General features: G+C 47.6%; 2 protein-coding genes across 9 annotated transcripts in view; one reads left to right on the forward strand and one right to left on the reverse strand.

The window, feature by feature from the left end:
* The window catches only part of Wdsub1 (WD repeat, sterile alpha motif and U-box domain containing 1), a 32915-nt gene extending 22292 nt beyond the window's left edge, over positions 1–10623 (forward strand). For 3 of the 5 annotated variants that reach the window (XM_055600590.1, XM_055600592.1, XM_055600593.1), the window contains 2 exons: positions 1606–1746; positions 5567–6841. In XM_055600590.1, coding sequence (XP_055456565.1) covers positions 1606–1746; positions 5567–5724 — 299 coding nt within the window. In that variant the 3' untranslated portion in view covers positions 5725–6841. Of the gene's footprint in view, positions 1–1605; positions 1747–5566; positions 6842–9987 lie in introns of those variants that run through there. The other 2 variants (XM_055600588.1, XM_055600589.1) reach the window with 1 other exon arrangement.
* A 775-nt stretch (positions 10624–11398) lies between these two features.
* Positions 11399–15391, reverse strand: part of Tanc1 (tetratricopeptide repeat, ankyrin repeat and coiled-coil containing 1) — a 226749-nt gene continuing 222756 nt past the window's right edge. For all 4 annotated transcript variants that reach the window (XM_055600204.1, XM_055600202.1, XM_055600203.1 and 1 more), the window contains 2 exons: positions 14992–15092; positions 11399–14420 (listed from right to left, as the gene is read on the reverse strand). In XM_055600204.1, coding sequence (XP_055456179.1) covers positions 12992–14420; positions 14992–15092 — 1530 coding nt within the window. In that variant the 3' untranslated portion in view covers positions 11399–12991. The remainder of the gene's footprint in view (positions 14421–14991; positions 15093–15391) is intronic.

Below are 15391 nucleotides of genomic sequence, written 5' to 3' on the forward strand. Positions count from 1 at the left end.
GTAGAAGTTAACTTTTCCTGAAAAGTTGTTTTAAGCTACAAAGAAATTTTTCTTTAGTCTTGAATTTTTAAGAGAAACACACTTTCCTTAAGGCAGTAAATTGGGCTGAGACAGAAAGTTGGGGCTGAAAATAAGTAGAAAAGGCAATCTGATGACATAAATGCTGAGGTTTGCTTTTTACATGGAGAGATGTTTTGCCTGCATTTGTCACTGTAGCCTGATTCACAGTTTCTAATGCCAGTGTAAAATCCGGATTTGCCTGACACTCAGCATGTGAAGTGGCCAAGCACTGTGAAGGATGTTGGGATGGAATAAGCCACGGTAGCGTGTCCATCACATTTGACACAAAAACTATTGCCGAGAGGTTGAGCACCATCAAGTCTCTAGTTAACAGGCTTTTTGTAAAAGCAGGATAAAGGGCTTCTAAATATTTGAGTTTCGCAATCTAGTGCTTTAACTAAAGGTAAGCCACTGACTAGTTTGCCAATGAAAACCCTTATAGTAAAATCCTGTCTCAAAAAACCAACAAAAACCACCACTACCACCAAACAAAAAAAAACAATTCCTCAAGAAGGGTATGATCAAAGCACGCCACTGTGAGTTGCTTTGTAGCTCTGCACCTCATCTCCTGTCTCCAGCGCAGAGCCAGGATTTTCCCTAAGAAATAGCTCCTTGTGTCATATATTTGCATATCTGACATAGAGATGTTTTAAGGCATGTGTGAATCTGAACGTTTGTGAACACTATTGTCATATATAAAGTATGCATGATAAAGAGCAAGAAAATCAGTTTGGGGACAGTATTAGAAAAGACATGAGTGCAGTCAGTAGGCCTGTGTGCACACACTGGCCTCAGTCATAGCCGGGCTGTGGGATGCTGAGCAGGGCTGTGGAGCTTGGAGTTTGGCAGAGAGACGCTGGTAGAAACTACTCTCGGTCAGAACTCCTATACTGAAATAATTAATCACACATTTATGAATAGGGATGAGAGGTTTTGTTTTTTTAAACCAGGGTTTTTACTTCTTGATCTTTCCTTTCTGAAAACTCATAAAAGTGCAGGAGACATTTTTTTTTTTTTTAAATCAATATCCAGGTTGCCAGGGTTTGGATGTGTGTGCCTCAGCGCCCATGTGTTAGACTCGAGTGCCAGCCTGTGACCCGCGGGGAGACGGCAGACTCCACAAGCTGAGACTGGGTGGGATCAAGTTAGGTCACTGTGGTCTCTCCCTGAGGAGACACTGGGCCTCATGTCCCTTCCCTCTCTCTCCTGCTTCCCAGACACCGGGAGGCAAACAGCCTCGTTTCGGAGTGTTCCCACTACAGTCTCCTGCCTCGCGACAGGCCAAAGGGCAGTGTGGCCAGCGCATCCACAGACTTCAAACCCAACCAAGATCAATTCTTCCACCTTTTGGTTGGCTTGAGTAGTGTCCAGTAGCAGAAAGCTGATTGTGTAACACATGGCCGAAAAATAACACGTCTCTTTTCCTAGCTTTATGCATTACCTGTATTTACATCCTTAAGTTTGGAGAGTTGAGTTCACTTCCTAGTAATATTTCATTTTATAGATTTTTCACTTGCTGCCTAAATGTAACACACATTCTCTCAGAATCTCTAGGTCTGCGCAGCAAAGTGCTGAGGAGTATTGACGAGCTCAGGACCAAGATGGATCCCCTTTCTTCCGGAATCCCTGATGAGTTCATCTGCCCAATAACTAGAGAACTTATGAAGGACCCCGTCATAGCCTCAGGTATGTGTGGTGGCCGCCTGCACGCGGTGTGTGCTGTGCCGCTACAGGGCAGTGGGGGCACTCCTCATCGCCGCTTTAACTTTGGCTGTGTTCACATTTTCAGCTTTGTTTCTCACCAGAGGGTTTGTTTTGTTTTTTAAAAAAACCACTAGATTGAAAGTAAAAAAATTGTACACTGTGTATTTTCTGATAAACAAACTAGACACAGTAAGTTTGAAATTCAGACAAAAGATGAAGTTTTGAAATTTCACTTGAATTTCTGTGACTTCCAGTGGAGAGACTGTCTGTGTGTGTGTGTGTACAGATGAGCATCCACAGAGAAGGACATCGGGCATCTTTATCACTGTCTGCCATCCTCCCTGAAGACACGTTCCCTCACCGGAAGCTTGAGACCTGCCGACTAGGCTTGGCCTGCCGGCCACTGAGCTCCCAGGGTCTGCCCGTCTCTAACTCCAACACTGGAGTTACAGGCATGCAGAGCCCTACCACACCTCGAGTGTGGGTGCTGGTGGTTTGAACACGCGTCCTCGTGCTTGCACAAGGAGCTCTCTACCTGCCGGGCCATCTTCCCAGCCCTTGAGATGTAAGATGACGGCTTAGTTCTCTTTTGTTGTACCTAGCATGCATTTAAATGATTCAGAAACAAGAATTTGAAGATTATGAAGTCCAAACACATCAGCAGTATACAGACATGCTCAGCAGAATGCTTTTAATTGATTTATCTTGTTTTTCGAGGTGTTCCACTGTACTAGCTATACGTTTATCCATTAGCTTACAATGGGCTGTCATGCCTGAAGCTGCCCTGGCATCCATGCACAGATCTTTGGACTGGACTCAGGGTAGAGTATTTAGGAGTGGAATTTCTGCGTTGGTTACTGAGGGCATGTTAAAAACTGCTAAATGTTTCTCAATGTAGATTCACCATTATAACAGAATTCCAGTTTCTGCCCACATTTGCAAACACATGGTAGTGGGAGTTCTAATCCTGCAGAACAGGTATGAAGCATCTTGTACTTTTAATCCTCTCCCTGCAATGAAGCATCTTTTCATATGCTTCTTACCTGTTATGCTTTTCATAATATACCCTCTGGCCCTTATGTCATTTCGTATTGAGTTATCAGTTTGTTATTCTAAGTCTACCTTTTGTAAGACAATGTATTGTATTTTCTCTATGGCATCTTTGAAAAAAAAAATGCATGATTTTGATGGAGTCCACAGTTGTAGAGGAATTTTAGTTCAGAACATGGCTGTTCTGGCAAGATGTTACATACAAAGACCTTCTAGGTCTGTGTGAACTGGCTGGAATGCAAACACGCCTTTAATTCAGGGGACAGAGGCAAGATCTGAGTTCAAGGCCAGCCTGGTATAGAGCAAGTTTCAGTAAAGAAAAGCTTACTTCCAGGCTTTTAATCCCAAACAGTGAAGGTAAAGTTAGTTTGTGGAAGAAAGCACCCATGTTTGAAAGTGATGTCTGACTGAGTGGCAGAAAGTGATGAGTCAGAGAAAGAATTGACAGAGTAGGATAAGCCCAACTATCTCAAGAAGAGAGAGCTTGGAAGCCACTTAAGGAGCAAGGCAGAGGAGAGAAAAGGCAGTTTTACCAGGACAGAAATAGAGAGATGGGATACAGAGAGAACTCAAGTGAAGTCTGATTCAGCCAGAGAAGGAAAAGAAGCCAGGAGATTAGAGTAGATTGCTTGACTAGAGGTCAAGCAGAGCAATTCAGAGGCTGAGAGAAAAGCCACATTGAGTTAGTTGGGAGAGGAGTTTGAGCCAGAACAACTGAGGTGGACCAGCCAGCCCAGAGCTCAGAAAGAACAAGAAAGGGTGAGCTTATTAAGCAGTAAGTCTCAGAGGCGGAAAATGTTCTAGGCCTAGGTTAGATTGACTGGAGGTTCAAAGCTTCCAGGACTAGGCCTAGGTTAGCAGAGGCAGTTAGCCTCAGAGGCAGCAATTAGCCCAGGCAAGTTAAAGTTCCTGTACCATTTTTCATGCTGATTCATCAGTTTTTAATCCTAAGAATGTTCTATCGCAGGTCTGACCACTTTGCCTGTTGTCCGGAGCCCCCACACTGGGGAACCATACTCCAGTTGAGTTCAAGTTCACTGAATTGATTCCTGGGTGTTGCTTTAAGGCATCGCTACGGCATGCGTTTGTTCTCTCTTGCTCAGGGCACACTCACTCCTTGAGGCATTTCTGTAGGAGAGCATCAGTGTGTTGGTCCTTTCCACCCTTCCTCTTAAATCTTCCAAGACCTCCTTCAGGGCTGGTCTGTGAACCCTTCATTACCTGCCATGGAGGCTGCTCAAAGCTTCAGTTAAGGCATTTCTGGAAGCCTGTTGGCATGTAGAGTGTCAGTGTAGACACCAGAGCCAGGCTGCCTGGGTTTACATCGCAGTTCTGATGGCCACAGCTGTGTGACCTTGAAAGTCTCCTCAACTGAAGTGGAGATGAGCTTGTTCTAAAGGTTGAATACAAGCCGTGGTTCCTGGATAATGAAGTGCTGCTGAGGATCAGGTAGTAAACGGTTTTCATGGTACTTCGTGGACTCACCGTTTAGGAAAACACAAGAGGTTGAGATCCGTGAGTTGTGTTGAGTGTTAAGCCTGAGGTCAGTCATCCCTCTTGAAAGAAACCTTCATCCAAGTGTAGCAAGAAAGCTTTGGGTGCACTCAGTCTGCTTTCTCTCTAGAAGTTAAAGTCCAGGGATGACAGGATGAAATAGGAAATGGGGCTGGCCACGCCTGACCACCAGAGTTTGACCTCTAGAACCTCCACGGTGAAAGGCGGGGTCTGCTCCTATGAGTTGTCCCCTGCCTCCACACAAAAAACAAACAAAAGTGACAGAAACTAGGCAGGAACCTTCCCGTTTCAATACCCAGGAGCTTTGGCGTGAGTGATGGGGCAGTACAGACATGAAAGGCCAGAGGCCAGCTGCCGGGCGTGGTCCCCGCCGCCTTGCACCTGGCTTGAGACAGGCTCTCTTTGTTCCTCGACCCTGCTGCTCCAGTCCCAGGTCCCCACCTGTCTTAGCATCGGAGCATGGCCATGCCCCGCCACACCTGGCTTTCTTTACCAGGGTTCTTGTGACAGAATGACAGCTGAAGTCCTCCCGGTGGCACAAGGCCTGTAATGTTGGCACGGAGGCAGGAGGATGGCGAGTTCGAGGCACTACTGCCACCAGTTGCGGGCGTTACGGACTCAGCATAGAGAAGTGAGCTTTTCAGCCTGGGGGAGAGCAGCAGTGTAGCAGTGAAGGCCCCGAGGCAGAAACTCAGACCACACTCAGCCAGACTGGACCCTCCTGAGAGCAGGGCTGACAGGCTTGCGGCCCCGTGCCCACCTCAGAGCCCCCAGTCTTCACGTGTGTGAAAGCGAACAGGCTAGCATGGACAGGGCGTAAACATGGTGACTTTTCCCCCTGTACCATATCTCTTTGTCTTTAACTCCATTGCTGTCTGGTACATTGAAGGGATTTTCCGAGTTCCTCCGAAGGCTCTTTCTTCCCTAATCTTCACCAGGACTTACCTTTACTCCACTCCACCCACTTTTGTCTACCGCGGTGTCTGAATTTCAGCAGGGTTCTGGTCTCTGTGGTCGTGTTTCAAGGGAACGAGGTAAGTATGAGGCCACTGTTCGGGTGGCCGGTACTTCACACCTCGCAGACTAAGCATGGCATGCCTTCAGGGCTCCACGCCAGTGGCTGGTGTGTCAAACAAGGCAAGACTCTTCTCCTCCCAGTAGACGCCGGGCTTGGCTGCACAGTTCATCTTCCTAATCCCAGTGGCCATCTTTCCCTGAAGCTATGCCCTTTTTTCAGATGGCTATTCCTATGAGAGAGAAGCGATGGAAAACTGGATCCACAAAAAGAAACGTACAAGCCCCATGACAAACCTGGTTCTTCCTTCGCTGGTACTGACACCAAACAGGACTCTGAAGATGGCCATCAATCGATGGCTAGAGACACACCAGAAATGAATGTGCTCACGCGGCATCGGATGCACTTTTCAGTGATGTCCTTCACTTGACTCAAAATGCCAAGCAGGCATTACAAAAGCACAACAGAAGAAAAAGTCAGGTGTTAAGTTCAGTTACTTTTTAAAACTGTCAGTTAAGACTTGGGCGGTGGTGGCACACACCTTCAATCCCAGCACTTCCAAGGCAGAGGCAGGTGGATCTCTGAGTTCGAGGCCAGCCTGGCCCATAGAGCGAGTTCCAGGACAGCCAAGGCCACACAGAGAAACCTGTCGCAAAAAAAAAAAAACAACAAAACTAAAAACAGTCAATTATTATCCTTAAGACACAGAATTACACATCTAATGTTATTGCTTTTTCTATAAAAGTGAAAATATTTTTGCACTAGTGGGAAAATGTAGAGAAATAAAAGTTTACCATGACTTTAACTTACAGTGCCTAAATCTGTTCTTAATAGGTATAGGATGCATCCTACAGCATCTATACCTGGAATAGATTTGTATGGATGTTTCCATCTTGGATAACAGCCATTCAGTAATTTCCAGCAACTTTTATAATAGAATTTTGACAAGTGTAATTGTAAATTGTTCAGTAAATTGAAAAAAAAAAAACAAACAAAAAAAAAAACACTCCAGGCATGTTGAGTAGCGATTTTGTTACATTCTAAGTTTGTATAGTGTAAGGATTTTTTTCCTCCATTATTCAACCTCAGAGTAAGCTAGGTCAGATAATCAATACTGTGCTGAAATATAGCAAATGGCAAACTAGCTTCCTTTTGAAACTTGGAATTCTGAAGTTCTCCCATGCTGGGACTGCGCCTGCCCAGGCGGCTAGCCTGGCACCTGCTGCGCCACGTGTCTGCATGGCCCACACAGGAAGTGACGTTCCGGAGGGCTGTCTGGACTGACCTCAGATGCCTGGCTGCTCCCCAGCGTGGAGCCATCGCGGGAGGCTTACTGCAGCAAGCCTGCCAGGGCTGGTCCTCAGCCTCTGTCCTCTCAGGCCCTGGAAGTGTCCACGAACATTAAGAAATAAGGCCACACTCTGGGAATCCCGGGTATGGATCTGGCCAGCGTCCACGGACTGGCCAATATTTAATAAAAGCTCTTATTAAACTTGACTCTTGCTCATACTGATGAATCTCTAAACCACCTCAGACTCATACCAATACTGGCACCAGAGAGAGAGCCCTTTCAAGATAGAGCAGCAAATTATATTAGTCAGGGTTTATAAAGGCAAAATTGACAAGGCACCTACTTCTGCGTGCGTGCAGTCAGGGGTCAGCAAGTTTGTTTACAGAAGGGAAAACACGCAGCTATACACGACCAGGCAATTACGGAGCAGCCTCCAGCATTTGGAGAACTTCACCGTCCTTAGGCGAGTGGGGCTTACACGTTAGCAGCATTGTTTTATAGATCCCTTAAGCACAGTAGTTCTAAACTTTTAAGCAAAATGCTCACCATCAGATTGGTTTCTCTCCGTAAGGTGACTTTGCATTCATCTCAAATGTTTCTGTTCATTTCTGGTTCTGTTTTCTTGAAACAGGTTTTTGCTCTTTTGCTGAGATTGGTCGTGCACCAGCCATGGGGCTCAGGTTGGGTGGAATTTGCAATCCTCCTGCATCTGTCTCCTGAATGCTAGAATTAAGGAATATGCCATCAAGCCCTGCCCCCAGCCTCCTAATTTATTGGTATCTCTGGCTGGGCTAACCAAACTTCCATTTTTTTTTTCATGGCTTACTGTAGATTAATATTTCTGGTCTTATAATTTTTTACGGTTTCATTTTACCTGGGAGTGGTTGCACAGGCCTGTGTGTCCCTGCAGAGACCAGTGAATCTCTGTGAGCTAGAGGTCAGCCTGGTCTACACAGTGAGTTCCAGGCCAGGCAGGGTTACATAGGGGCCACCTTTTCAAAAACAAACGGAAGAAAAAAGCGATTGTGTTTTATTTCATGTGTGTGAGTGTCTTGTGTCTTCACGTGTCCTGGTGTCTTAGAAAGTCGAAGAAATGGCATTCCCTGGAACTGGAGCCAAGGTTGCTTTGGGACATAACGTGGATGTTATGTGAGGAGAATTCTGGAATCTGGTGAGACTTGGAGGCCAGTTTTAGAGCAGGGTGTGTTTGACGCCAGAGGTTCTGTAGACTTGGCACAGGTGAGTCATGGTGGGACCTGCCTGCCGTTCCTGCATTTGGGAGGGCCACAGCAGGAGGACCCTGAGGTTCAAGGTCACCGTCAGCTACGAAGCCTCCTAAAGGCTAGCCTAGTACACCTGATGGCCTGTCTCTAAAACTGAACACACAAACCAAACAAACAAAAATAAATGTCAGAGAAGGCAATGGAGAATCGCCGCCTGACTTCCTGGAGCGGGTCACCCCACGCACATACCACTGAGTACCCACAAGGAACCTGACGGATGATGGGCAGCTTACAGTGGACACGCCCACGTCCCTGCTTGCCTTTCTCTTTTTTAAATGTGCATTGGTGTATGTCTGTGTGAGGGTGTCTAGATCCTCTAGAACTATAGTTACAAACAGCTGTGAGCGGCCATGTGGGTGCTGGGAATTGAACCCAGGTCCTCTGGAAGAGCAACCAGCGTTCTTCACCACTTTGACATCTCTCCAGCTGTAAATTATTTTGGGTTTTGAAGGACAGTGTTTGGCTGTACTGGAACTCGCTTCGTAGACCAGGCTGGCTTGGCCCTTGGCCTCCTGACTGCTGGGATTAAAGGCGGGTGCCACAACCACCCAGCAGTGCCTGCTTGTCTTATCCAATGCAATGGTTTCAGGCCTCGGTTGTGAGTCAGGCTTGGTCACACACTAGAATGTTAAGGGGACAGTATCACTACTTGGAAGCCACAGTGTGAGTTACAGGCCAGCTCTGGATACGTGTCCATTCTCTTAAAGAATCAACCTGTTCCAGGCCCCGCCTGTAACCTCGCACGCATAGGCTGAGGCAGACAAACAGGTTCTCACGGATTTGCAACTGGCCCACGTACCCCAAGAATCCCAGGCAGCCTGTGCTACAGACTGAGGCCTTGTCTTGGACAACCTGAATATATGGGTGAAGGAAGCTACAAATGGAGTTTCCCAAAGGCCTGGGCGATGGCCCAGCGGGAAAGTGCACTATCGTTCATGCAGCACCACAGAAAATAAGAAATCAGAAAACCGTCAATGAGGGGCTGGAGAGGTGGCTTAGCAGTTAAGAGTACTGGCTGTCCTTTGAGATGACGGGTTTCACAGGGTGGCTTACAACCCTGTCACTCCAGATCCTGGGAATCCAGTGCCCTCTCCTGGCCTCCCCAAGCCCCAGAAATACACAAAGCAGACGGACATAATTCAGACAGACAAATACTCATGTACACAAACACACCTTAAAAAAATATTTCATAAATGAAAAGCGCCGTGAACATTTAATCACAAGATTGTCCCAGTCTTCTGTGTATAAATAAAATACCACTTAGAAATTTAAAAAAAAAAAAAATGTGGGGCAGTGATGGTACAAACCTTTAATCCTAGCACTGGACATCAGAGGCAGGTGCATCTGTGAGCTGGAGGCCAGCTTGGTCTACAGAGCAAGTTCCAGGACAGCTTAGGGCCACACAAAAACCCTGTCTCAAAACAAAACAAAAAACAAGAAAAATCAGGGAGAAACTATATAAATGCTCCTTTCACTTTCTCCTATTTCATACTGACACAGTAAATTCCTTTACAGAAAACTGCCAAATCTAGCTGCCAAAACGTCCTTTCTTTGTAACCACTGCTCTGTGTGTTTTTTAAACAGACACTGAACCTGGGTTCTTCTAAGTTGCAACTTGTAGGGAAATAATGTTTTAATTCTTTTTTTTTTTTTTAATTTGGAGAAGATCCACCATGAAAGCGAGTATCTTTGTTCTGTTTTATGTAAAGTAGTAGCCTTGCTGGGAGCTGGCCAGCTTTTTAACATAAAAGTTAACAGTAACTGAAAAGTCCCTGCCAGAAAGGGCAATTGAGACCTTATCGTTTAGGTGTGTTAGGTTTCTTAAAAAGCATGATACCTACTAATTTTACAAGTTTAACTACTTTTTATACAAACAGAAGATGCCAAACCACCCCCAATATAACACAAGCAAGCAAAAACCGATCCAAGACCATCTCACAAGCAGGCTCAGCAGCCAACACCCTCCCCCCCCACCCCCGCTGGGTGCTGTGGGCCCAGGGTTGGTTTGGTTCAGGAGGTGGGAACAGTGCCCAGTGCCCTCTGACCTGGGGAGCTCTCTTCTTCCCTAGGTAATAAGCATGTCCTGTCTCTGCCAAGGCTGAATCAGAAGAGCACCTTTATGTCATCAGCCTTCTCGTACCCTGGCTGCTGGCTGTACGGGACAATGAAGACAAGAACGGAACCATGCACTGCCAGGGACTGCTTCGGCCCTGCTGGCCCATCCCTCTGTTTGGACCTGGAGATCGTGTTGACTGGAGACGCTTGGGCTTAACCTAAACCAGCACCAAGCTTCAGACTCCAGGTTACTCTTTCCTGGTACCGGCTGGAGGGATGGAGAAGCAGATTTTTGGAAGGTGTTCCCACTGGTGGGTTCCCTTGCCCCAGCGAGAGCCCCACAGCCACGCACACACTGCATAGCACTAAGGGGACTCCATGAGTTAGTGAAAAAACAACCGTGCAGTTGGGATGGTACCTGTTGCTAGGGACGCAGATAACTTGGAGGAGGGAAGTTGGAGGGTATGGTCATATTTCATTGTACCCATGTATGAAATTCTCAACAACAATTATTTTTATAAAGTACTTGGGAGGGGCTGCAGAGATGGCTCAGTGGTTAAGAGCCCTGTCTGCTCTCCCAGAGGTTCTGAGTTCAGTTCCCAGCACCCACATGGTGACTCTTCTGGCCTGCAGGCATACAGGCAAAGAGAGTGCTCACATATATACATAAATAAATCTTTTTTTAAAAAGTACTTGGGAAATTAGTTTCTCTACTCCTAAATGAAGGGGTATAGGCAATTAATGGTGCCGAGAGAGGAGGAATCAACCATTTCCAGGGACAAGCCTGGATGGGTGAGCCAGCCATAATAGCATGGACACACAAGTAACATGACACTCCAGGTTAGGTGTGTGTGTCTGTGTGTGTGTGTGACAATCAAAGGGTCATGAATTTGAGGGGACGTGGGAGGTGACAAGGGAAGGTTGGATGGACGACAGGGAGCTGTGGAGATAATGTGAATACAGTACACTCATGGGGAAGTCTTAAAATTTTTAAGTTAAAAAATACATAAATATGAGATACTTCAAGTAAGGTTTTTGTCATGATACAACAAAAGCAATCTCTCAGTGCTTTGAAACACGTCTGTGGGCAGAGGACAAACACAATTTTGGTGGAGAGATGCCCAGATGTGCAGGAAGCAGCAACGGTCCTAACGGAGTGCAGTGCGCTGCCAGGCCCAGCGTCACACGGCATCTGTACACGGAGCCCATTAGCACACACATGGTCCTTTCCTACCTAAGGCAAAGTCACTAAGTAGGACACTGGAGCACTTTTGAATTTCTAGAAGTTTCCCTTACTCTGAAATTAAAATGAAAGGTGGCTGTTGGTAAATTAAAAGCGCTTTTTTAGGATGATGTCACGAGGCAGGGAGCTGTCGCAGCGACGTCACTGCCTCCTTGGCCCCTGGTTAATGAATGCCAGCCCACTTGTAGTAATGGTTTTTATTCCATATGGAAAAGTACAGTAGTTGTGCAGAAACGAAACTACATAACAGAAGAGTAAGACTTTCACAAATATTAAAGGAAACAATAAATAAGCCATAGTAATTAGAACAGAGCTCGAGAAAGCTTATAAAAATGGCCTGGCTTCTTACACAAAGCACACCACACACACAGGAACAGACACCGACCGACGCCCGACACTGCCCGGTTCCTAGTCGGACAAGACCTTAGCGATGCTCTCACAGGAACATCGTGGCTCCTCGTTTTTTAAAAACATTCTGCAAATATAGAACTTCCTTCTCCCCCATTCTAGAAAATACATTTCATCTCTCAACATACAAAATACTGTCCCCGCCTCTCTCAAACCAGCATGTGTACATCTTCTGCTTTCATAGAAAAATACCTTCAACCGAGGCTCACTCCTGTACCTTATCTTTACAGATCAATAATACGTCAGCTTGGGTTGAAGTAGCACCTCAGGTGTCCATACAAGTGAGATAAAGTGCCGTTACAGGTACACTGTTAGCGTGCCGTGATGACGCGTCATTCCGTGCGCTTACCAGCATGGAGGAAGCTTACAAAGAGCATGCAGAGAGGTGGCGGGGTTCTGTTGCCTTTAGATTAACTTCTTTTGAGTTATATTTACAAGTCTGAATGAAACTGGGCTAGCTATTTGTATATACAACGTGTGGCTGTGAAATAGTGACTGCATTAGGAAAACAAACCAGCACTCGGACTCCCGAGAGGCCATCGGAGGCTTGTTTCAGGGACTTCGGCCACTGTCCAGAGCACTTTCGGAACCAGTTAATTTGTAGCAGCCACTGCGATTGCTTGTCTTCATACTTTTGCACAAATCTGACCTGTACGCCAATCAAAATTCTACAGAGCCCGTTCCCGCCTATCAGCAACACCGTGAAGCATAAACATAGTTCCGAGAGGGGTGGGGACTAGAAAAATACTCTACAAAATGGCCGTAACATGGAGTTAGGGGTGCGACCCCCTTTGAGTAGCTGCCATGACGGGCCTGACGCGTGGTGTGCTCATATTTCACTTAAAGAAAAAAAATCTGTTTACAGTCACATTTCTATTCAGCTAGAAATCACTCAGGTTGCAATTCTCATACATAGGCAGGATCTGGGGTTTGACGAAAGAGATCTGTAGCTTAAAAATCCCCCATCTTTTCCAGAATACACTTCCAGATATTTTGTCAGGAATTAAAATCTTTTACCAATGGATTTTTTTTTTCCTAAGTATGTGTTGTGCTTTTTACACATAGCAAACCAAATAATCTCCTAAGTGAATGGCATCCGTTGATGGCTTCTTGGCAGTCCTTACGCTGACAGATATAAGCTGACAAGAGTTTTCAGTGCTGTTTAGTATTCGTTTGTGGGTGATTTCTAGCTACTTATTATCCTATACTTTTAATATGTCAATGGCATCAGACCCACCCAAGAGGTGGAAAATATGGCTAAGATGTAAGTTTTATTACGAAAAGAAAAAGAAAGAAAAGAAAAAGACAGTATCTGCTGCCCCAAGCCACAGACACCACTTCAGGTCTACACAGACATTGCTTAAGGCTCACACGTTTGACTCTATGAAGGAGCGCTTTGGTTTCGCTGAAGTCAGGTGGCTCCTGTGGGCTTCCGTACTGACATGAGGCGCCTGCTTCGAGATGCTTTCCGGGTACAGATGAGGACCACCCTTAGTTACCCTGCTGTCTGGACAGAGGGCTGCCATTTGGCACTTGTTCTCCTCCAGCTCCTTCGCCTGCGCCCCGTTGTGGACGCCCGAGCTCAGCGGGGAGACTGAGCACGGCTTGGCCTGGCCACAGTACCCTCCCGGCTTGAGAGTGGGCTTCTCAGAGCTCGCCTGCAGGCCGGCGGGCGCGGCCGTGTTCGTCAGGAGCCCCTCTGCCACCTGGCAGTGCCAGGGGCGGCTGGGAGGATTGGCCTGCTGCTGGAACCTGGCGGTCTTGTCCATGATGCCCATGAACGGGGTGCTGCGGGGCCTGTGTTCGGCGGTGCCAGCCTGCACCTGGTTTGTACCTTTGTCTTTGAGTCGAGAGTCCGGTCCTTGGACCTTGAATCCGTCTGAAAAACTACTGCTTGAAGTCAAACTGCTGGTTGAACTTGACATCTTTATGCTGCTGGACGGAGAGCCGGAAGAGCCCGAGCTGGCGAGGGAGGCCGGGTGTCGCGCATCGCTGCAGCTCACAGGTCCTCCCTGGCTGGGAGGAGCTACGTCCACAGCCAAGGAGGCGTGAGCCAGGAGCTTCTCGGCGGCTTTGACCTTGCTCGGTAGAGGATAGGCCGTGCCGCTCTCACTGCGCTGCAGCTGGAGGCTCTGGCCGGGGCCTAGCCGGTCCCCAAAGTGGCTGCAACCAGTTCCGGCAGTGAAGGGGCCCGGCCCCTCCAAGTGCTGGTTCCTGCTCGCGGCAGGGGCTGCGGGTACTCTACCAGGCATCGGACTTGGGGGAGGGTTCTGAGAAGGGACTTGGGTTTTTGTGCTACTGTTTCTCATGCTAGATTGCCCGGAACCCAGATGTTGGCTGGTCTTCACTATCTGGGCCTGTCTGGTAGGCTGCATCACCAAGCCTGGCTGAGCTACAGTCTCTCTCAGGGACTTGCTGACTCCTGCCCTGCTCTGTGGTGACGCTGGCCTGCCTTTGGCCTGTAATCCCTCTTGAAGGTTTCGGATGTACGGGGAAGGGGCAGACGGAGGCGGCTGGGATCTGGGAGTCGGGGAAATGGCTTCTTCCTGGGAAGAGGTTTCTTCCTCTTCCGCCTCTTCAATGGGGAAGTGGTCCTTTAAACTGGAGGGCGGTGCATCCTCCTCATTATCTGAGTCATTGGACGGAGCAGGCAGGGGGCCCTGCTGTTTTTGCTGCTGGTTCCTCTGGAGTTGCTTGCACTCTTCTTCCACGCGGGCCAAAAGCCTCTTGATCTCCTGATTGGTGGGACACAGTTTCATGGCCTCCTGCAAGTCAGCCAGAGCTGCCAGGAACTGCCTTCAGAGGAAAGCACAGGATTAGATTAGAAGCCACACATGAACATGCTCAGAATGTAACCGCCCTGAAGGTAGCTGTCCTCGAAGGGAAAGGGGTGAGGCCCAAGCATTTCCTGAGCCCAGAGCTGCCGGGCCAAGGACACTGCTGTGCTCCAACCAGGGCTTTGAGCTTCCAGGTCCCTGACCTGTCTGTAAAAACCCCTGGAGCAGAGGGTACCAGAATCCTACTCAGGTTATCTTCTCTGGCCCTCATCATGTCCCCTTCTAACCCGGAGGTCAGACATGTCCCTCTTCTGCTCCCATGTCACTTCTATTTGTCGGTCTCACTGAAACAAGAACTCCGCAGGTGTGCTGTGTTGGGGTACAGTGGGGAAGATACCAGAATGTCGAGAGAATGAATGTTAGCCACTAACCATAACACCCACAACCGTGCTTCTCGGAAGCTACTGGTTTGTATTGAAAGGGGTGAGCAGTGTCTGAGTAATAGCCATGATGAAGAAAACACCCTCAAACTCATCCCAGGAAAAAAAAGAAAAGGTCTCAGGAGTCACATCAGTTACCCTAGTTAGTACCTGCTGTTCCTTTTTGCTCTTGCCCGGGCATAAAAGGCTTCATAGGATTTGGGTTTCAATTCCAGAGCTTTTGAAGCAAATTCTTCTGCCAAGCCAAAGTCCTGGTGTCAACAGTTAAGCACGCAGTCAGAAGCAGCACTGAGAAAAAGGGCTCTCTCCTAGGAGCTCCACTGTAAGGGTATACCAGGCCCTGGGGGGTCCTGGGGGCAGGGCAGGCATTACCTCCCATGCTCCGCCCTCCCCCATATTCACCCACGCCTGCTTGTTTGAAGTTGGATAATCAGAGCCTATGACTATCCCTAAGAATCCAGTACTGAAGCATCAATTATGACTCAGGAGACAGCGGTGTAGCAGCAGAGAAGGCAAAGGCAGCAGGAGGGAATCCAGGCCAAGAGCGGAT

This window comes from Psammomys obesus, unplaced genomic scaffold (genome assembly GCF_907164565.1).
Source record: "Psammomys obesus unplaced genomic scaffold, mPsaObe1.curated_primary_1811, whole genome shotgun sequence".
Classification (NCBI taxonomy): Eukaryota; Metazoa; Chordata; class Mammalia; order Rodentia; family Muridae; genus Psammomys; species Psammomys obesus.